Genomic DNA, 22784 nt, shown 5'->3' on the forward strand with positions numbered 1-22784 from the left:
TTGCACTCCGGGACATTAAAATTACATGTAACAGCCATGTTTGAGGTAAATTGCATGGCTCTTGAGGTTAGCTCCAGAACACCTTAGACTTTGCTCTGGGCAGCTCTCATGTATTCAGGGCCTGTTCTACATCTACATCTACATAAGTACCCTACAAGCCACTGTATGGTACAAAGCGGATGGTACCTTGTACCACTATTAGTCAGTGCTGCAGGCTCTGGGCCAGCACAGCTCCTCAGCGCTGTTTGTAGTGTTCGTCATCACAAGTCACAGCTGTAATCGAGGCTCTTGTTGCCTGTTAGTGTGTGTTAACAGCTGTCATGTCTTCATTGACAAAAGGTTTGTTAGAGATGGAGCACAAGCTCATATTGGGGAAGGGTGGGGAAGTAAATTAGGCTGTGTTCTCCATGAAGGAGCCTTTCTGGCATTTGCGTGAAGTGATTTAGGCAAACCATGGTAAACCTAAGTTTGCATGGTCCGATGGGAATTTTTGCCACCTTCTTCCCAAATGAGAGTCCACCATCTCGTCACTTCATCGCCTCTCTTGGTTTGTGTAAAAAGAACTAAAATTATCATTCTCCTTTGTTTCAGGATCTTGTGGCGAAAGGTTCTATAATCCAAAAGATTTTCTGTTGCACTTACAATGGCAGCACAATCAAGTATCCACCTTGACTTGCCATATATGCAAAGCACCCTGTCTGAAAGCTGCACGCCTTGTATCTGTAAGTATGAAAGGATATAGAATTCTCCACACTTAAGTAGCTGACGAAGTTTCTTCCACTTCCTGCTTTTCTTTGTGTGTTTTTTGAGTTAATTTATGCTTAATTTCCTTAATTGTCATCTGTTTTAATAGTATCCCAAGATTTCCTCTGTATGGTTAAGAAATTACTGAGTCATTAGAGTTGTGATAGTCCTGAGAGTATTTTGCAGAATGGTTGGTTGCACTTTCATCACTATGAACAATGGTACATGAAAAATCAGAAAACATCTAAAATTGATGCATAAAAGAGAGTTATTTTGAGTAGTCTCCAGTGTGACTCTCAAGTGACCAACAGAAATTTGGAAAAACAATGTTAACTGTTCCAAACAGTGTTGGTGACTGTAAATAAGTATCGCAGAAAAGCAGGATAACAATTAACACTCTTAAGGGGCTAAAGCAAAAAATGATTTATAGAAAAAAATAAAAATATCAGCATTGGACTGATCTGATAAATCTGAAAATATATTAGTCAGACTATATTACAAGGAAAAAATGAGCAGGATTCATCGTACAGTTTAATTGCAGTAAATGTAGTGGCGAGTGAGAGATCTTGACAAGAAGAGGACAGCATGGAATAAACTAAGTATAAAGAAACACAGCAATTTGCAGTTGCAGCTTTGAGCTAGTGTAGTCAGCAAGAGTATGGGACACTCATTTTTGGTACAGTTTCTAATATTAACTCTTGTCTATTGAAAGCAGTTTACAGCTGATAATGGGTGATGACCCGATTGTCTTGGAAGATAAAGATAACTTGCTCAGTGAGGGACTGAAAGTGTGTGCCAGGTTGAGGTTGAAAGTGAAATGTTACCTCTTGTGGACTATACACCCACCAACTTCTTCCCTACATTTTGAACTTGGCAAAGGCTCTACTGTATTTCTACCTGCACTAGTCACCCTTGTGAGTGAGAATATGGTGGAGAGTGACATGGCCATAGTGTAATGTTAGTTTCCTGAATCAATCTTTCACTCCCCAGTGAAGTGTACGCTGATGTGAAAGTTTCTGAGAAATACATAGTTTATAAATGAAGGTAACAACTCACCAAATAGTAGTGGTATTAGTCGTTGACAGGCTAATAAATAAGATTGAAAACTTTGCTAGTTTCCCTTCCCCTCTCACTACTGGGAGGAGAAGGGTTGGGTTGGGGTAGGATGGTTGGTGGCTTAGAGGCAGGCAGCAGGGTTATGAACTAGAAAGGCAAGAGTGAGAGGCAGTAGGTGCACAGAATAGGAATGTGGTGCAGGGACACAGGTACCAGTGAGTTCATCCAGTGCAAGATGATGATGATGATGATGATGATGATGATGATGATGATGATGATGATGATGATGATATGGAGGAGTGGATTGGGAGGCCATGACAGAACAGAGGACAGAAGACTGGGGAAGGGGATGTAGGTGCAGACCAAGTGAGTGTAGGTCCTGGGACAGGGTGGAGGTGAACGAGGGGCACAGGGACTAGCGAAAATAGTCCAGGATTATGGGAATGAAGTATGTGTTGCTAGGACAGATTGCTTCTATGTGCTTCAGAAAAACTATTGTTGTGTGTGGTTCAGAAAAACTATTGTTGTGTGTGGTTCAGAAAAACTATTGTTGTGTGGATGGGGGTGGGGGCGGGATCCAGATGGCACCCATTGAAATCAAGCATGTTGTGCTCAGCAGCATGTACCACTGCTCAGTGGTCAAATCTCTTCTTGGTCCCAGTTTAACAGTGACCATTTGTTTGAATGGTGGTCATTCCCATATAAAAAGTTTTGCAGAAATTGCAACCGAGCAGGTGTAAGACATGGCTGCTTTCATAGACCCTGCCTATGATGGCATAGGATAATCTTGACTGGACTGGAATAAGGTGCACTGGGTAGATGAATCAGACAAGTCTTGCACCCAGATCTTCCACAGAGAAATGTCCCATGTGGCAAGGGGTTGGAAGTGAATGTGGCACAGGGATGGACCAGGATGTTGTGTAGGTTGGATGGAGGTAGTGGAATATCACTTTATAGGGATGTGAAGGATTGTGGATAACATGTTCCTCACCTCTGGGCACATTGATAGTCAATGTAGGATATGGTGGCTGACGTGCAGTGACCATTTTTTGTCCAAGGTGCTGATTGAGTCCCTTTGTTCGGAAGTGGAGGCCAACATTATTTGCCCCCTTTCGGCCGGTCAGCGATGACAGCATTGAGGCGCATGCCCTGCAATCTTTCTTAAACATTTTTAGAGAAGCTATTTGGTAAAAAAAATTAATTTTTACTTTATTTACAGCTTTATATGGCAGTTTTATGATGCTGCTGCTGGTGGTGGTGGTGGTGGTGGTGGTGGTGGTGGTGGTGGTGTACCCTTCAATTCGTTAATGGTCGTAGTTGCTGTAATATTTGATGCATATGAAATTTAGCTAGAGCAGAGAGCAGCTACAAAGGTGGGTGAGGGTCAGATGCGCAAAAATATGCGGAAGTGTACCACATGACTCTCAGCCAATTGCGCGCCAGTGACATTATTATCTTCATTCTGTGTGGGTCGTGCTGTTTTCGGAAGTTCTGACTGTTTATTTCAATCATTGTGTTCCGTGCTGAGTGCTGACTGCCTTCATAGTGTTCATTATGAGTGACGGTAAGCAGTCATGCCAAGTGCTACACAAACAGGCAAGAGGAAGTGTTCCATGTGTACCAATACTTCAAGAGACAATCTTCCGCTGAATACACGCTAGCACAAGGCGCGGGTAGCGCCATTGCCAAATGCCAGGAGCAGACAGCTGAAGCCTTTGGTATCGGTTTGAGGACCGTTCAGAGAATATCCAGCAAAGCTAAGACGTCTATCCAAGCTTGTGGGTCAGCTGTTTTCAAATCATCAGGGAAGCAACACAACCACAAAAAAGAAATGGGTGAGCTAGATGATTTTGCGAAAAACGTTTGCGGCGCATAGTGTTCAGCATGTATGCTGAAGGTGAGAAACCAACAACAGAGAAACTAGTTTCGCATATGAAAGAAGCTGAAAATTTTAATGGAAGCAAATGGACCATGTTGAGGATACTGAAAGAAATGGGGTTCAGATATCGGAAAACGAACGATGGTAGGAAATTATTAATGGGACGAATCGATATTGCGGCTGCAAGGACTGTGTTTTTAAGAACAATGCAGTAGATCAGAGAAGCTGGAACATTTCAAATTTATTACTTACATGAAACTTTCGTTAATCAGAACCGTGCAAGGGCTATGTGCTGGAAAATGAGCGATGGGTACGGTGGATTAAAAGTTCCTGTTGGTAAGGGTAACAGAATTATAGTGCTTCATGTCGGATCAGCAGATACTGGCTTTTCCCCCAGGGTAAGCTGATTTTTAAGGCGTCTGAAGCTAAGAATTCTGAAGATTACCACTCTGAAATGACGTACAGCGTCTTCAAAAACTGGTTTACCCAACAATTAGTGCCACACATTCCTGTGTCTTCAGTTATAGCCATGGACAATGCCAGCATCCACTCAATTCAAGTGGCCGTGCAGTTCTAGGCGCTATAGTCTGGAGCTGAGTGACCGCTCCGGTCGCAGGTTCGAATCCTGCCTCGGGCATGGATGTGTGTGATGTCCTTAGGTTAGTTAGGTTTAATTGGTTCTAAGTTCTAGGCGACTGATGACCTGAGAAGTTAAGTCGCATAGTGCTCAGAGCCATTTGAACCATTCAATTCAAGTGAACAAAGCTCCAAATACGAACTCCAAAAAGGCAGACATTATTGCATGGCTGTCATCTAACAGAATACCTTATAACTCGTTGCATACCAGAGCAGAATTTGCTATTTCTTGTCAATCAACACAAGCCTGCATACAGAGTTTGAGACAGATGAAATTGCAAAGCAGTATGGACACCGTATCATTAGATTACCCCCGTACCATCGCCATTACAACCCATTTTAGCTGGTATGGTCTCAGATAAAAGCATAAATTGCAGAAAAGAACAATACATTAAAAATTGCAGATATTGAGAGACTTGCACATGAGGCCATAGACAGCATCTCAACATCTGCATGGGCAGCTTGTGTAAGACAAGCAGAAAAACTGCAAGATGAAGATTACAACAGGGAAATTTGCAGGGATACGGTTTGTGGAACCATTCGTCATAAATCTTGCTGAATCTGATTCATCTACATTGGACAGTGAAGATGATGGAGTGGATTTCTTGCTGTGAAGTATGTAAGTAGCGATTACTGCTATTATGACTTTGTGTGACTCTGCCTGCAGCAGCATAAACAATTATTGGTAGCTGAAGTTTCATCTTTGACCTCGTAATGATGCAGTTTTCTTCATAAAACATATTTCATTCAATTAAGTACACATACTATAATACCGTAGCAGGTTGCACAATGAAAGAAAATTAGCTTTAAGTAACACATTAAACAATCTGTTTCTGATATCCTTATGGTTACAAATTATTAAAACTTGAGAAGTTTGTTGGCTAATGAAACAAATCCGTGTCGTTCGAAAGACGGAACATTAAACACTGACAGTATTTAAAGAAAGAATGAAGCTACATCATTATTACTGACAAAATGGTGTGTGTATTGCCTTGAGACTGAAGCTCTTCTGTCTGTGTTTGCTTTACAAATAAACTGTACTTTTGTAAGGGATCCGCCTTGAGCAAAACACAATTGTTTCTTTTTGTGCCATCACCCAGAGACGTTTCATTGAGGTTTCAGCATCATCACTGGGCTTTAATTTGCTTTCTGTTATACAATAGGAAGAATATACGTTACTACTTACTTGCAGATAAATTGAAGTTTTTACAAATCTGAAAACAGCATAAAGTTTTGCATATATACCTTGTTACCACATGCAGTGGTTTTCTTGGTTTTTTATGTTTTTCTTTACAGCTGTTTTACTTTCATAGTCTTTCGTCTTCAACCATATAGAATTTAATGTAGAGAAATTATTTATCTCAATATTTTATATGATTGGGAATGTTGTGATTGAGTTCAATATTAATTAATTCTATGTGGAAGGTTGCGTATGTGCGCGTGCGTAAGGATTCTCGTTACTAAGAATGCAGTTCTTAAAGTTGACTGTGGAACGATGTTCATACTAGCGTGCCATCAGCTGACTCAGTGCACGAACAGACGGAAGGAAATTGGTAGCGTCGCAACTTATCTTCCCTCTCTCTATGTGCAGAACGTGACCCTCACCCGCCTTTGTAGCTGCTCTCCACTCTTAACATATTGAATTTTTATTTAAACTTGGGTGGAGGTCTCTGTCAGCAATCTAGAGAAAATTGATCTGATGCAGCACATTCATGTGCAGTCACGCGCACCAGCTGTAAAGCCAGAGTGAGAGTTCTGCAGCATTCCTCATATTTCACAAACAGTTTGAGATACTGAAATGAGACTTTGGCAAATGATAGCAAAAAAGAGGAGAGTATTTTGTCATATAGTTATTATGCAAAACTTCATTATCTGCCATGTTATTCCACTAAATGCAAACTTTTTCGATGAAAGAATGTAATTTTTAAGGCCCATTGATAGTTGGTGAAACTAGAAATGCTATGGATTTTGGAACAACATAAGGGAAGACATTACATGTTTGTTTTTGTTCTGAGCATATGCTTTTTCATAAGCTACAGACCTTACTTTTCCACAGTCGTGTGCACATCATATTAATGAGGTGATACTGTGTAGTCTCCACTGTGTTTCGGCAAAAGAAGCAAATTTTAACATGCCAACAAGAGAAATGTGTAGGTGGTACTAAAAAAATTGTCACTCATGATGATTCTCTTGAAGTGGTTAACAAGCCAAGTGAAAATAAATTGCTGCCTTTGTTCCATTTTCAGCAGAATTCCTTTTAGATACTAACCAAAGCGGAGGTGACAGATCTTTCTGAATGGTCACCATGTAATTGTGGGCGCGGAGGGGCTCCACTTAATATTTACAAAAAATGTGAGCGTAGGCTTCAGTGTAGAACGGCACTTCACATCCAGCACTCGGCATTTCCCCTACAGCACGTGCCCTTAACTCCCACCACTAGTGCTCTCCCCGAGCGTGTCCTGCCGACTGCGCATCTACCAGCCATGTTATTTTGTGCGGAGTGTAATAGAAGTCTTGGCGAAGGATATGATTCAGTGTTTACAGTCTTGGATGATGTTTGGTGATGAGAAGTGTGTTTCTTTGTGGCTGGTTCTTGGGACAAGTAGGAGGGAGATACCAGCTGTTCAAGTTTTGGAGTTCCATCATGAGGTTTGCCTGTACAGAGGAGCTCATTTAGTGAGTGTACTGCCATTGGGAGATAAGGGTGAGTTTGGGGGTCAAACAGGCAAAGTTTTGATCTGTCATGGAAAGAGTGAAAGATTGTCAGGATTCCTCCATTTTTTTTTACATTTATGCTAAGTACAAATGTTTATACAATAACAATATGTGCTTTTTTATGTCTTGACTATGATATTCAATCCTTCCATATGTCTGTTGGGAGAATGGCATTTGTTGGTGTTGGCACAAGGATTTAGTGAATGCGTGCAACACTGTATCCAGAAGTAATGTTTGGGAGGCACTAAGAAAGGAAGGGGTAGGGAAGCAGACTGTACTGAGGATAATAGAGTTATGCCAGGGAGGTGTAAATTGTGTGAAAGTGGGCTGGGGGCGATCAGTACAGCTGAAACAGAAAAATAGTCTTACACAAGGAAGTGTACTATCTCTGTTGCTTTTCAGAACGTTGATGGTGATGGATGACATAATGACACAAGTGGCAAGAGACAGTATAGCAGAAATGTTATTTCTGATGAGTTGATAGTGTGGAGGAATGACAATGAGGAAGTACAGAAGCAGTTAGATTTTTGAGAAGAAGTTGTGCAAGAGTGTGCTTAAAATTTAATGAAAAAAGTATGAACTGGTGGTCACAACAAGGAAAAAAGGATAAAGTAAGCACGACACTGAGTCGGGAGCAACTGAAAATAGCAGAAACCTTAAAGTATCTTGAGAGCATAATACAGGAAAATGGAAGGGATGGCTAAGAGATAAATGAACAAACAAGGCAAGCTGATAAATTTATGAGGAATGTGAGAGATATGGAATTCAGAAGTATCCCAGGAAAATGCTGAAATATTAAATGTATTATTTACCAATCCTTTTGCATGCTGCAGAAATCTGGGTCATGAATCAAAGGTAAAAAAGTAAGGTGTCAGCAAGTGAAATGAAATTTTTGAGAAGTCAGGCAGGTGTAATGTCAAATGGAAAAGATGGGAAATGAGTGTGAGGGAGATAACATGCGAGGAAACCCTGCATAAGATTGAGGTGAAAAGATTAAAATGGTGTGGGTATGTAAGGAAAATGGAAAATGGATGATGTGGGGGGTGGGGTGTCCTTGTAAGATAGAATAGATGAAGATGGAAAGCAAGAGCCCAAGGGACTATTGTATAAAATGTGTGGAAGAAAGCATTTGGGAGATAGGAGAAGACTATACTGGTCACAGAGAGATAATGGTAAGACTGGAGAAGATGGAGAGGCTTGTGTTCCTATCAGACTTTCCCAGTGGTGGGACTCTGTACAAGATGACGACAATGACTACTGCTGCTGCTGCTGCTGCTGCTACTGCTACTCTAAATTATAAACATTGGCTTTTTTTACCTAACCCAGTTTAGTATGTGCGCTTGCTTTTTATTTTTGTTAAAAAATGTTTACTTAAAAAAATGTAGATTCTTATCATAAAGCAAAATATTTATTAATTGCAGAATTAACCATTTATTAATTTCCATTTGTTTCCCAGCACTATAAATTCCATTCGATTTCATTGTATCAATGCCGGCATTGTCCACATGGGGCAGAGACAGAAGAGGAAATTCAGCAGCATCTCTGCAATATGCACCATAATTTACCAGCGCTTGCAGTGCTGCGTCATTATGAACCCACTAAGGTATGTTCAACATGAGTTGTATTATGTGGTAATTAACTGTCAGTTTTTCTTTTCTTTTTATTTTCATATAATCATAATGAAGACAAAGGATATTCTTTAGCTGATGTAGGACGATTATTATTTAGAATTATTTTTTTTATAGTATCTTTGGGCAAAGATTTTAGTACCAAAGAGGGAGTGTTGTGTGAGGTATATTGCCAGAAAAAAATTAGTACACCTGGAAAGACAATGTTGATTTTGATTTGATGAAAGCATATGCCACCTGGGGATAGTAGATGTACTGATAATGGCTTCAACATCATCTGCCAACAGATAACAGCTACCAGAGCACCATCTGTGTCTACCCTATAATAGGGAACGCTCACAGCCGGAAGGCTCATTGTGATGCAAATGTGTGAAGCAAGCAGGCAACCATGCCACAGACACACTCATGCTTCCTACAGCTTACTGAGCCCAGGCTTTATGGTCTGAGGTGTGATAAGCTAAAACTCTTGTTCACCTTTGGTGTTTCTGTAGGGGGTGCTAACCAGTTTTTGGTATGTTCAGAATGTTGTTAGACCCATTTTTTTGCTGTTCTTGCAACATGAAGGTGACATATTGCTCCAACAGGGTAATACTTGCCCACACACTGCCTGTGAAACTCAGCCTGCTCCGCAAGACTTGCAGCAACTTCCCTGGCCAGCACGGTCTCCGGACTTGTCTCCAGTTGAGCATATGTTGGATGTGAGGAGACGAGAAATGACTCATGTGACTTGTCAACCGACAACACTTTAACCAACAACTCTTACAGAACTATGTGAGTAGGTTGAGTAGGCATGGCATAATGTATCCCAGGACAGTATTCACCATCTGTATGATCGACTGGATGCCAGAGTTGGTGGCTGCATTGCTGCCTGTGAAGCCTACACCATGTACTAATAAGGGTGTTTCAGCAGAACAACTTGTGCTATTGATCCGTAAATGTAATCAGTTCGTGTACTCACACTGTTGCAAAAATAAATTGTGAGTGAACTGGAAACCTCTAAAAGGGTGTATCAGTTTTTTTCTGGGACTTATTTGCAGTGTTTTTTTTAAATAAATTTGAGACAAAGAGGAATTGAACAATACATGAAAAAAATGTGAAAGACAGGTGAATATTGTGTATTATAGAGTGATACAACATTGGGTATATTTCTATAATTGATGTGATTGTAGGAGTGTGTTTTTAATGTTGAGTTATGTATCTTATTTTATTAGATCTCTGTCGTGTGGTTGTAGAGCATTCTACTCTGACTGAAATGTATAAGTGCTCCTACTGAGTAGATCCATTACATCCTTTTCACTGTGTGTCTGTTTCTGCGATCCAGCCATTCAAAATAAAGATATTGAAATTTTCAGTATCCTTCAGAGTGTATCAAAGGAAGAACGTATTTAGTTTCAAATTGTAACTTTTCACTAATGACTTACAATTACCAAAAGCATGAGTGAAATGTGGCGACAGTATATGGGTTTGATGTAATGGAATGGTGGGCTGTTTTCAGAGGAATCTGATTTTTGGTTTGAAGTCTTTAAAGTGCTTTGCCTGTTAGATTCTCAGAAATAGACTGCTAATGGCTGTGAAACCTTGGATAATATGGAAGATTTATTAATTGCCATGCTTCCAATATCTGACTTGAAACTTTGATGATTGTGTCAGGGCAAGTGGCAGGCTGAAGGTGCAAAATGTAGAACTGATTTGTAACAAGGAATAAAATTAGCTCCAAATTTTGCAAGTTGCCTTTGTCAGTTGAGTAATGTGTTGTGCTAAAAAGTCTCATTTACTGAATGAAATTGTTATTGAGTTACTGTGTATTCACGTGTTGATGAACTATGGAGTGTGGTTCCTAATATTAATTTTTACTGTAAGTCCATTGAATTTAACAAAGGAATGTTTTGATGATTTGTCGAGCACAACATCTGATACATTTATTCGTTGTACTTTGTTGCAGCAATCCGCACCTGGTGGTGATGTTAACCGGCTAAAGATTGTGAGTTTGGACCAGTCTGTATCAGGTGATGTTATAAGCAGACCTTCAGAGTCAGCTCCTGTTGCTGGAGGAGTGGTGACAAGCATTCAGTCTGAAATGTGTGCCCAGGAAGATGATGCTGGTACAAATCAAGCTCCACAGGTTTTATTTAGTCAAATGACTGAAAATGAGATAATTGATGCTGTACAGAATGCTTCATTTGAAATTGTAGAAAATCAAGAAACAGAAGCTGCTCAAGAGAGTGAAGTAGCTGACATTCCAGAAAAAGCTGCATTACCAGGAATTGCCCCTGTGCCATTACCGAAAGACTCATCTGCATTGCAAGAAGCAAATATAAAAGGAGAGGTTTCCGACAGTTCTCCTTGTAAGGAACAAGCTGTGGAGAATAATGACGACGATGATGATGATGATCATGATGATGGTGTGGATGAGGATGATGATGTTCAGGTACTTTATTATCAGCTTGCTACGAAGGGTAAACAATGTAGTCATGTGGCTTGCAAAGGTAGCTGTAAACTTAGAATGTCACACCCAGGAAAAGAATCTCCAGTTAATAAGTTGAAGAACTCTGTGAATGAATTGATAAAAGAAACAGACAGCCAAAATTCATCTGATTCAGTAATCTTATTGACAAAGTCATGCCCAGAAGCTACAGCAAAAGAAAGTGAACTTGCACAGGAACACACAAACTGTGAAGCATTTCTTGGGTCCACACCAAACAAATTTACTACTAAAATTTCCATTCAGAATGCAGAGAGTGGATCTAACATTGATTCTGAGTCTGAAACAAATTCTTGCGCAGAGTCTGTGAACACTACCTATGGTGCAGTTAAACCACAAACAATCCAGGCCTCTGAGGGATCTGCCATGACAGAGGACAGTGTAATACAAGGAGACCAGCGGAAGCAGTTTATGGCCTCGGGTCTTACAGGAGAGGACTTGTATTTGTGTGGCAATGCACGCTGTGAATACCGGGCAGCAACAGCATCTCAGTTACGGGAGCATTTGTGTGTGTGTGATTTGTCACGTGAAGGTGTTCTCAGGTGTCCCCATTGCTCTCGCCCTTTCAAAGCTTTCAACACATTGGTTGACCATCTAAGAATCCATGGTGTACCACGATACTCATGTGCTCTGTGTACATACCGTGCTACGGCTCCAACAGCTGTTGCCAAGCACCTCAAACATCAACATAAAGTGTCCTGTACAGAAACAGTACCAGTTGACCGTTTTCTCAATAACCATGAGACGGATATGTTTGTAGTCTGTCCAAAGGTAATATTCAGTTCTTTTTGGAAAATAACTAATAGTTTTACTTTAATCTACTACCACGATACTTAGGAATGCCTTGTAAAGATGATTTTGTTGCTTAGTACTGTAAATAAATTTTCCTTTGTTTTACTTTTAACGAAAATTTTTCAGGGCAATTACATCTTTCACCTGTGTGTTTGTCTGTAGTACTGAATGGCAGTCAGCTCATGATGCTCTGGTGATGTTAGGTGGGTTTCAAAACAGTGGACTGGTCAGCACATCGTCTCTCTTGTTACTGGATACGTCCCAGCAGGCAGTAGTGGTTAGTGCGATAGTGGAACGTTGCTGTGGGGTTGGTGGCCAAATCACTTAGATTGTGAGAATGGGTGAGAATGATAGAAACCTTTAGAAAAAACTGTCACCTATAAATTTTCCTGCGCACAAATAAAGCAAATGGCTGCTGAAATGGTACACAAAGTGAAAAAGCTCTGTGGCATATCCCCCATCCAGTTGAATAAGGCTTTCTCAGAGTTTCTGATCACTGACTGACTTCAGTTTTTTGTAGCTTCAAGTGAGAGTTCCATTGATTCATCTCACTTTTAAAAACATCAACTTGGGGAACTAACAAGGGAACCTCCCCATCGCATCCCCCTCAGATTTAGTTATAAGTTGGCACAGTGGATAGGCCTTGAAAAACTGAACACAGATCAATCGAGAAAACAGGAAGAAGTTGTGTGGAACTATGAAAAAAATTAGTAAAATATACAAACTGAGTAGTCCATGCGCAAGATAAGCAACATCAAGGACACTGGCAGTCAAGGAGCGCTGTGGTCCTGTGGTTAGCGAGAGCAGCTACGGAATGAGAGGTCCTAGGTTCAAGTCTTCCCTCGAGTGAAAAGTTTAATTTTTTATTTTCAGTTTATGTGACAAACTCTTATGTTTTCATCACTTTTTTGGAAGTGATTATCACATCCACAAGAAAACTTTAATCGGGCAAGGTAGAAGAATCTTTTTACCCATTCGCCAAGTGTACAAGTTAGATGGGTCGACAACATATTCCTGTCATGTGACGCACATGCGGTCACCAGTGTCGTATAGAATGTATCAGACGTGTTTTCCCGTGGAGGAATCGGTTGACCTATGACCTTGCGATCAAATGTTTTCGGTTCCCATTGGAGAGGCACGTCCTTTCGTCTACTAATCGCACGGTTTTGCGGTGCGGTCGCAAAACACACACTAAACTTATTGCAGTGAACAGAGAAGTCAATGAACAAATGGACAGATCATAACTTTGCGAAAATAAAGAAAGTAAAATTTTCAGTTGAGAGAAGACTTGAACCAAGGACCTCTCGCTCCACAGCTACTCACGCTTACCACGGGACCACGGCGCTCCTGATCTTAAATTCTCTTTGATGTTGCCTATCTTGCACATGGACTACTCAGTTTGTATATTTTACTAATTTTTTTCACGGTTCCACACAACTTCTTCCTGTTTTCTCGAGTGATCTGTGTTCAGTTTTTCAAGCCCTATCCACTGTGCCAACTTATAACTAAATCTGAGGGGGGTGCGATGGGGAGGTTCCCTTGTGAGCACTATGGGACTTAACATCTGAGGTCATGAGTCCCCTAGAACTTAGAACTACTTAAACCTAACTAACCTAAGGACATTACACACATCCATGCCCGAGGCAGTATTCGAACCTGCGACCGTAGCGGTCGCGAGGTTCCAAACGGAAGCGCCTAGAAGCGTTTGGCCACACCGGCCGGCATCACTGTGGTCCTCATCGTGAACATTGGTACGGCCATTTCTAACGTAAGTGCGTCATTGTCTCAGTCGGCTTTCATTCATTATTCCATTTCCGTACATATCAGAAAAGTCGCTATAAACTTCCATTGGTTTGCAGTCTTTCGCCAACAAATACCAAATCACAGAACACACCTCACACGTTTAGGGGGGGGGGGGGGGAGGAGAGGGCAATTTTCTATTGCAGCGCATATTTTGACACGTCACAGAAAGCAAAGTAGCGGAAACACGGACCACACTCTACCACAGCAGGTTGCATACTGACAAGGGAACCTCCCCATCGCACCCCCCTCAGATTTAGTTATAAGTTGGCACAGTGGATAGGCCTTGAAAAACTGAACACAGATCAATTGAGAAAACAGGAAGAAGTTGTGTGGAACTGTGAAAAAATAAGCAAAATATACAAACTGAGTAGTTCAAGGGAAGATAGGCAGCATTAAGGACGATGGGAACGCAGGAGCGCCGTGGTCTCGTGGTAACGTGAGCAGCTGCGGAACGAAAGGTCCTTGGTTCAAATCTTCCATCGAGTGAAAAGTTTAATTTTTTATTTTCAGTTTATGTGACAAACTCTTATGTTTTCATCACTTTTTTGGGAGTGATTATCACATCCACAAGAAAACTTTAATCGGGCAAGGTAGAAGAATCTTTTTACCCATTCGCCAAGTGTACAAGTTAGGTGGGTCGACAACATATTCCTGTCATGTGACGCACATGCCGTCACCAGTGTCGTATAGAATATATCAGATGTGTGTTCCTGTGGAGGAATCGGTTGACCTATGACCTTGCGATCAAATGTTTTCTGTTCCCATTGGAGAGGCACGTCCTTTCGTCTACTAATCGCACGGTTTTGCGATGCGGTCGCAAAACACAGACACTAAACTTATTACAGTGAACAGAGATGTCAATGAACGAACGGACAGATAATAACTATGCAAAAATAAAGAAAGTAAAATTTTCAGTCGAGGGAAGACTTGAACCAAGGACCTCTCGTTCTGCAGCTGCTCACGCTACCGCGGGACCACGGCGCTCCTAAGCTCACATTGTCCATTATGTTGCTTATGTGGCCCATGGACTACTCAGTTTGTATATTTTGCTTATTTTTTCACAGTTCCACACAACCTCTTCCTGTTTTCTCAATTGATCTGTGTTCAGTTTATCAAGGCCTATCCACTGTGCCAACTTATAACTAAATCTGAGGGGGGTGCGAGGGGGAGTTATTCTGGCAGCCACGTTATCTGGATTTGGGCTTTCACTATGTATGTAAAGATAAAAATTTTAGAATAATACCAAGGAAGCTTTAGGCCATGTAGAAGCTGCCCACAACTGATAATCACTTTCAATTTGGTAATGGGCTGCTAAGAAAGAAGGGGGAAAAAAAACAAGAAGAAGTCATTACCATTGCAGACTTCGAGAAAGCTTATAGTTGTGTACACATATCTTCAAAGATGAAGATACTAAGGAATTTCAGGCTCCATTCCAAATTAATAAAAATGATAAAATTAACACTTCACAAACACCAAATCTAATGTAATGTTCAGAGGAGAAAAATCTGATCTGTTTATGATTGAAACAGGGTAAGACAGGGAGATGGTTTATTGCCATTACATTCCAACTGTGGTGTGGAGTACATGATGAGGGAATGGTACAAGGAAAATCCTAAAAATGTAAGAATTGAAACCTAGGAAGATCAGATAAACTTAAATTGTTTGTAATTCACAGATGACTTAGCATTACTAGCAAAATAACGTTCAAGAAGCTAGAAATCAAATAACAGACCTACAAAATATAGCACAAAAAATAGGGCTCTAGATGATTATTCAAAAAGACTGAGATAACAGTAGCAGATCATCTAGTAATCAGCCACATAGCAGTAAATAACAGGAAATTAAAAGCAGTGGAACAGTTTAAATACCTGGGAGAAATTATAACACACAACTTGGATGTGAAACCTGTATGGCAAGAAAGAACTAATAAAATTAATAAAGCTCAAAAATTAACATGGTCTACATACAATAAAAGTGTCTCTCAATCAAAACAATGTAAGTTGATGGTTCAACGAGAGGTGACATACCAAAATGAAACTTTTCAAATTCACTAAGAGAAAAATAATGGACCAAATCCTAAAAGTAGAGAGAAGAATAACTAAAACAAACATAAATAAGAAACATCAAAGAAATGTACAATGGTGGTTAGTGCCAAATGAAGTGGTACTTAACAAACTGGAGCCCATTACAGGTACTATAGGACATTCCCCCCACCTACATTATTGAGGACACCAGAAACCAGATTATCAAGAAAAATTATAGAGAAACTTTGGAACCTGATGCAACAGGTAAGATGGATATAGGAAATTAGGGAAGATATGGAAGAACTAGAATTAACCCTGAACAATTTGCAAAATAGAAAATTTAAAGACACTGAAAAACATAAAAATAATATGTCAACCAAAAAGAGAGACATGACCTACAATAAAAAGGGTATTTCTGTAGCAATAACAGAAAACCCCAGAACACTGGATGAAAAAGTACTAGGTAATTCGAAAAGAATACTTACTGAAGACGACCAGAAAATGATTGACTGAAGTGCTCCAGTGAGGCCGTAAAAGCAGCAGCAGCAGAAGAAGAAGAAGAAGAAGAAGAAGAAGAAGAAGAAGAAGCAGGTATTGTAAATAACAGAAAGAGGAGCAATAATAGACCATGGCTGCGTACATTATCCATTCATTTTCAGTGACAGTTAAAAAACTTGAACAGAAGGTCAGTTCGCCTCCCTACCCCCCACGTGGTAGACACCTCCCAAAGATTGAATTAGGAGACCAAAATAGAATATTTTACCACTGGAAAAATCGTCATCAAACTTTTTTAGTTAGAGGCTACATTTCCTATGTGTAAAGTAATGGTTTCAATTGCCTGCTGCATCCTCAAACTGTTGGTTGTTACTGTTTCTTCTGCCTAGGAGAGCTTTGCCACCCAAAGGGCAAGATAATAACCGACCCTGTACTCTATCCTCAACCCCGTTTTTGACAAAGCCATTAGCAGGAGGAGGGGGGACTTCTTGTACTAGATAGATTCGGCTGCTGTAGCTGATTATTTTTATTAAGAATATTTGCATGGCAAAGATCAAAATGGGAACCCAGGGAATGTGGATTAATAGCCAAACATGCAGTATCCAAACCGAGGGTACTCAGAATGTAACATTCCTGTATTTGATTTTCCTTTATTTGTAAAATTTGCTTTTGTCTTCAATTGTGTGTTCCTCTAAGAGTTGATGTTGTTGTTTCTCACAATTTTAAGAAATATGTAGTAGTTTTCTCTGATATCTAAGTATGCTGACATAACAGTTACTGAACATGTCATACATTTGCCAGACAAATAGTTCGAAAGGACTTCTGGCAAATACTTTAGACTAAAATGCAAACTAAATAGTGAAGTCTTGCTTTTCAGGGAAAAGGAAGACCAAAACGTAACCCAACTGGCCGTGTGATCAAAACCATTTATCGACCAGAGGAGATACATCTACTGCCAATGAGTGCAATTCTAAAAGATCCTATAGAGTGTTCAGTTTGCTCTTTCAAAACGAAAGTGCGTAGCAACATGAAGCGACATTTAGGCCTGCATTTGGATCCAGATGTTGACCCTGCAGACATTCCCACAGTGGAGGTTGTAAATCCTGTTCCATGCCTGGAACGGAATGAAAAAATGTTTGACAAAATGACTAATCTGGCTGCCAGTTCTAATATTGGCGTTCCAAAGCCAACCACCTCAGGGACCAGTAGCAGTTCTGGCACTGCAGTGACTGCTGGTAGGTTTTATTTTCTTCACTTCAGCCATTGTCATTACAATATGGATAATTGTCTGAAGAGCAGTGTGAATATAAAATCTTATTGGTGATACTTTCCTTACTAAAATTTTTTACAAGATACTAGTTATTTAAGATCTGGGATTGGGTTAAACAATTCTGATAAGAGTTGTGAAACTGTCTTGGAAAGAAGGAAAATAATTATTCTTTGGTTTTCAATAAATATCTGTAGTATTCATTAGCTGTGCAGAAATGTATATTGAATCTATGAAGCACATTTAAACAATTTGTGAGGAGTAAGGGACAACTAGGAAATATTTGGAATAATTTTTACAATCTCCTTGTATCAGCAGAGGTGAAAGATAAACAATAAAAATATAATTTAGTTGAAGTGCCAGCAGTGTGTGTTGTAATGGATTGACTTGTTTGTAGGTGCAGCTAATGAAGAGGGACAGTTGCAACAGCAACAATACGTTGTACCACAATATGTGGAAGAGCACAGAAGATATGTTTGTAGTGCAGCAGGTTGCAGCTACCTTACCTGTAGCGAGGCAATGTTGCGGCATCACCTCCGTGCATTACACCTGGATGAAGTAGTCTATCGCTGCCCTCATTGTCCACCTTCTGCGCCTGAAGTTCCTCTTGAAAGGCTGGGTGCTCATTTACGTATGCATGGCGACCGCCTTTATGGTTGTGCTCACTGTCCATACTTTCACTTCCAGCGACATATAGTAGAGAGACACCTTGTTGACCGGCACCCAGAAAAGAGAGCTTTTGTTGTTGTGATAAGAGAGAGTGAGGCCGCCCAAGCCCAGACCTCAACAGAATCAACAACTACGGGTGAGTATTACTGTTAATTCCTCATGGACAGTGGTTAATTATCCAGTCACTTGTTTCCATGCTTGAAGTTATTTGAAAAATTGCTTTTTCATTTACTTGGGATGGCATAAAACTACAACCAAATAAAAAGACAAAAAATGTAAACCTACCAGAAGAGGGAGGTAGGGGCGACCTTGGTATGTTGCTAGACACATGCATAAGGTGTAAGATTTGGTAGCCTTTGATATATACCATGTGACCCAGTTCGCCAAATTACTAGGATTAGCTTTTTGTCACTCTCTACAAGGGATATTTTGTAAATGAACCCACACATTTGCAACAGAGAGCATGGATGGCACAACAATAGTGAAAATTAACTATGGGGCAGTTGAAAGCTGGAGGAAGAAGCAGTGGTTTCTTTTCATGTGTAGTGTCCTCTGTTTGTAAGTAATGTGAGCTTATAGTGGAACTTGTACACTTTGCATACGCTAAAGAATTGTTAAAGATTGAAAGTTGTGCATTAAAATTGAAATTTTGTAGTAAAAATCTGGCAGGCACTCACAGTGCTTTTAAATTATATTATCAGTGAGTAAACCATGCACTGTATCTGTTTCTTCTTATTATTTGCATGGTGGTTGTACAGTTACGATGAGGAAGGCTGAAAATGTCAATGTATTAATAGAGTTTAAAACTTATGACAGACAACCTTGAAGAAGATTGTAGTGTGGCAACTGATGAAATTTGAAAAATCACAGGGATACCACCAGTCCAGTATCCAAAATTCTGAAAAATTGTTTAAACTAAGGGAAAAGTTTGTACAGAATGGAAGCTCTCATTTTTTGACTGCTGAAGAGAAACAGAAATATCTGGACTTGCAGCCTTACAGAACTTGTAATTTGAAGCATTCTTACATCATATTCTTTCAGTTGTTGAATTGTGTGCTAGATTTTAAGCCAGAGTTAAAACCACAGTCCCACTACTTAGAGGTACACTTTCCCTGTGACAAAAATGGGCAAAGATCAAACAAGTGATCATCTTCACTAGCAATCACGAATTGATTGTCATGACAGATAGGAGTTCCATAAGGAACATGTGTCACACAAGTTTATTATTGTGAATTCATGCAGTTACTCTGTAGAAAAATGCACAGTTGCTAACCAGTACAATGCAGATTTGAAAATTTTGTAACGAATAAGCTGTGCAAAAGCTATTGGAAAATGTTTTGTGGTCCTCATGATATGGACAAAGGTCCACCAAAATTTCAATTTATCCTCAGATTTGAAACAACTAAAACTTTGAAAAAATTTATTTTTATGGTAGGACTTTCTGCTGATCTTACCCTCCATCCCATAGATGAAGAATCATGGTTTCTTGAATGGAATCTTAAAACTTCACAGGTGTTTTAACTCAGTTGTTGATAAACAAAATGATAGTTCAAGGATTGAAAAATAAATAAAGGTGATTGGTAACAAAGTATCAAGAAAAGAATCGATAATTACATAGGAATAGCTTCCTTACCAGCAACCTATTGAATACTTCTAAAAAATTCTGCTGAATACATCTGAAAAAACTCAGTGAACATCCAATTAAATGAATATCAAAATGTTTGCAAGAAAGACAGGTCCTGCATAGGATAAATATTAAAATTGAAGTCTAAAATTCACTGCAGTTTACTGAATTAAAAATATGTGTTGGTTTCAAAGAGATAATTGACTCTTTTGATGAGAAGCCATAAATAAAGAAACCAAAGAATTTAGTCATCTAAACTGGTAGAACTAATCTGTGAAATACTTAAGACAATTTTTGACAAACAAACCCATCACCTGGGGTTCTGGGTGACTTTTCCGAACTTAATCCCTTTTGCTAAACCTCACCAGTCTTCTCCTTCACTCCTCTTTGTTTCCCTTCAACTCTTCTGCCAGAAGGAGGAGCCACTGGCTCAGAAAGTTCACATACGTAATTCCTTTTATATGTGTGTTCTCCTGCTGCCACTTGGTGAGTGGATTTTGTATCGTTCCAATTACATTATGTTTTCAAAAATTGATTATTTTGGAAAATAAATAGACTTCGTAATGGAAAGTTACAAGAATATCACTAATGAGACTAAAGCTGGGTAGAAGAAATTAATGTATCAAAGTAAAATGTGTATCAAAAGGAAAAGACAGATTGCGGCTTACGGTACTGAAGACAAGTCGAGCTGCAAGCAGGCCCAGTTAAGATGCTCACTTACAGCTTTCGGCCACAGCCTTCGTCAGTAAAACACACACACACACACACACACACACACACACACACACAAAAAGCAAGCATATGTCAAGTGCACACGACTGCAACTCCAGCATCTCATCCGGAATGCAAACATGAGGGATGCAAGCAGCAATCTGGAGGGGGTAGAGAAGGAGAAGGTGAAGATGAAGGGGAAGGGGAATTGGAAGGGATTGTAGTGTACGGGTGGGGGAGAGACGAACGCTGTCTGATGGAGTGTGCAGTGACTAGACTGCCAGCAGGTGTAGCGTCAGTGGATCTGTTGGCAGAAGGCTGCAAATAAACAGGGTGGTAGATGAGAATAGGGAGGAGATGATAGCACAGACGGGGTGGAAACTATTGGGTGGAGGATGTGAAGGCTGTACATTACTATAGGTTCAGGCTGGCATAACTTTGGGAGCAGAGAATGTGTTGTAAGGATAACGCCCATCTCACAGTTAAGAAAAGCTGGTGGTTGAGGGAAGGATCCAGATGGCTCAGATAGTGAAGCAGCCATTGAAATAAAGTGTGTTATGTTCAGCTGCACGTTGTACACAGGGTGGTCTACTTTGCTCTTGACCACAGTTTGGCGGTGGCCAATCATTCTGGTGGACAGTTGGTTGGTAGTCATACCAGTATAAAAAGCTGTGCAATGATTGCAGCAGAGCTGGTAAATGACATGGCTGCTTTCACACTGGCACCTGGGGAGGTAGGGTAAACCTGTGACAGGACTGGAATAGGAACTGCTGGGTGGGTGGATTGGTCAGGTTTTGCACCTGGGTCTTCCACAGTTACAAGATCATTGTAGCAATGGGTTGGGATTGGGAGTGGCATAGGAATGGACTAAGATGTTGTGGAGGATGGGTAGGTGACAGAACACCACTTTAGGTGGGGTGGGAGTGTCTCGGGGTAGGATGCCCCACATTTCAGGACCCCTGGCGAAGGATAGGGTTCAGTTGTAACAGTCTGGGGTGGTACTGGGTGGCAAAGGGGACACTCCTTTGTGGCTAGTCTTTGGGGGTGGTGAGTGGATTGGGGTGTGATAGGAAATGGCATGGGAGGTCTGTTTGCAGACTAGGTTTGGGGGTAGTGCCTGCCTGTGAAGGCCTTTGGAAGACCATCAGCATACTGAGCAAAGGAGTTTTTGTCACTGCAGCACCTGGAGGGGCATTCCAGACACCACCTCTGTGGATGATTTCCCACTGCCACCTCAGGGTACCGCTATCTAACCCCTATCGTACCCACAGTCATCCTTCTTGTCCACCCCTCATAGCAGGTAATCCCTGCCTAACTGATCTTTTGAGCTTGCTGCATCCCCCAAAACTCCCTACCAACCCTCCATGAAATCCAGAACTAAAACATTCCCTTGACATTGTTGTTAACCTTTCCACCAAAACCCTCAGCTCCACAGAAGTTTCAGTCCTATCCAAAGGGCTCACCTTTAGCGCTACATCCAAATTTAACCATGCTGGATTTGTCAAAGACCTATTTCCTCCTCCCAATCGCTGCCATGTGAGCACTTCTTTGCCACCAATCCCTCCCACCAAAATCACCCTACTTTCAACATTGAACCATGCCTCTTACAGTTCATATCACGATCCAACCATAATCCCCCCCCCCCTCCCCCCCTACGTAACCACTTGCTGGTCACCTTCCAGGAATTCCTTACCTCCAACTTAGCCTTGCCATCACTCCCCAGGCCCCTTCCTCAGAACACCAACGTTTCAGTAAAAGAAGAAACAGCCACACTCAACCTCAGAACATATCCTGACCTAATCGTCCTACCTTCAGACAAAGGTTTCACCACTGTTACAAATTACTGTGACTACCTGGCAGAAGGTCTCTGCCAATTATCGGACTCCTCCACCTATAAACTCTGCCATGGTGATCCCATCCCAGAAGTCATACACAAACTCCAATCCCTGCTTAAAACCTTAGGCCCTTCCCGGAACATCTCCACTGAATCTGTTCCTCTCGTCACCCCTATGACACCCAGCACCCCACCTTCTACATGCTCCCAAAAATCCACAAACCCAGCAATCCTGGATGTCCCATTGTGGCTGGTTATTGTGTCCCCACTGAAAGAATTTCGGCACTGAGTGACCAATACCTCCAATCAATTGCCTGTAATCTAGCCTCCCATATCAAACACATCAACCACTTCCTTCACCGACCCTCCACCATCCCCACCCCTGTACCTTCTGAATCCCTACTTATCATATTGATGCCACCCCT

General features: G+C 40.8%; 1 protein-coding gene across 1 annotated transcript in view; it reads left to right on the forward strand.

Moving 5' to 3' along the window:
* The window catches only part of LOC126204023 (uncharacterized), a 135289-nt gene that overhangs the window by 71975 nt on the left and 40530 nt on the right, over positions 1-22784 (forward strand). The window contains exons 11-15 of the mRNA XM_049938450.1: positions 592-722; positions 8487-8633; positions 10601-11911; positions 17132-17489; positions 17919-18326. Coding sequence (XP_049794407.1) covers positions 592-722; positions 8487-8633; positions 10601-11911; positions 17132-17489; positions 17919-18326 — 2355 coding nt within the window. The remainder of the gene's footprint in view (positions 1-591; positions 723-8486; positions 8634-10600; positions 11912-17131; positions 17490-17918; positions 18327-22784) is intronic.

The sequence above is a fragment of the Schistocerca nitens genome, chromosome 9 (assembly GCF_023898315.1).
Source record: "Schistocerca nitens isolate TAMUIC-IGC-003100 chromosome 9, iqSchNite1.1, whole genome shotgun sequence".
NCBI classification, from domain to species: Eukaryota; Metazoa; Arthropoda; class Insecta; order Orthoptera; family Acrididae; genus Schistocerca; species Schistocerca nitens.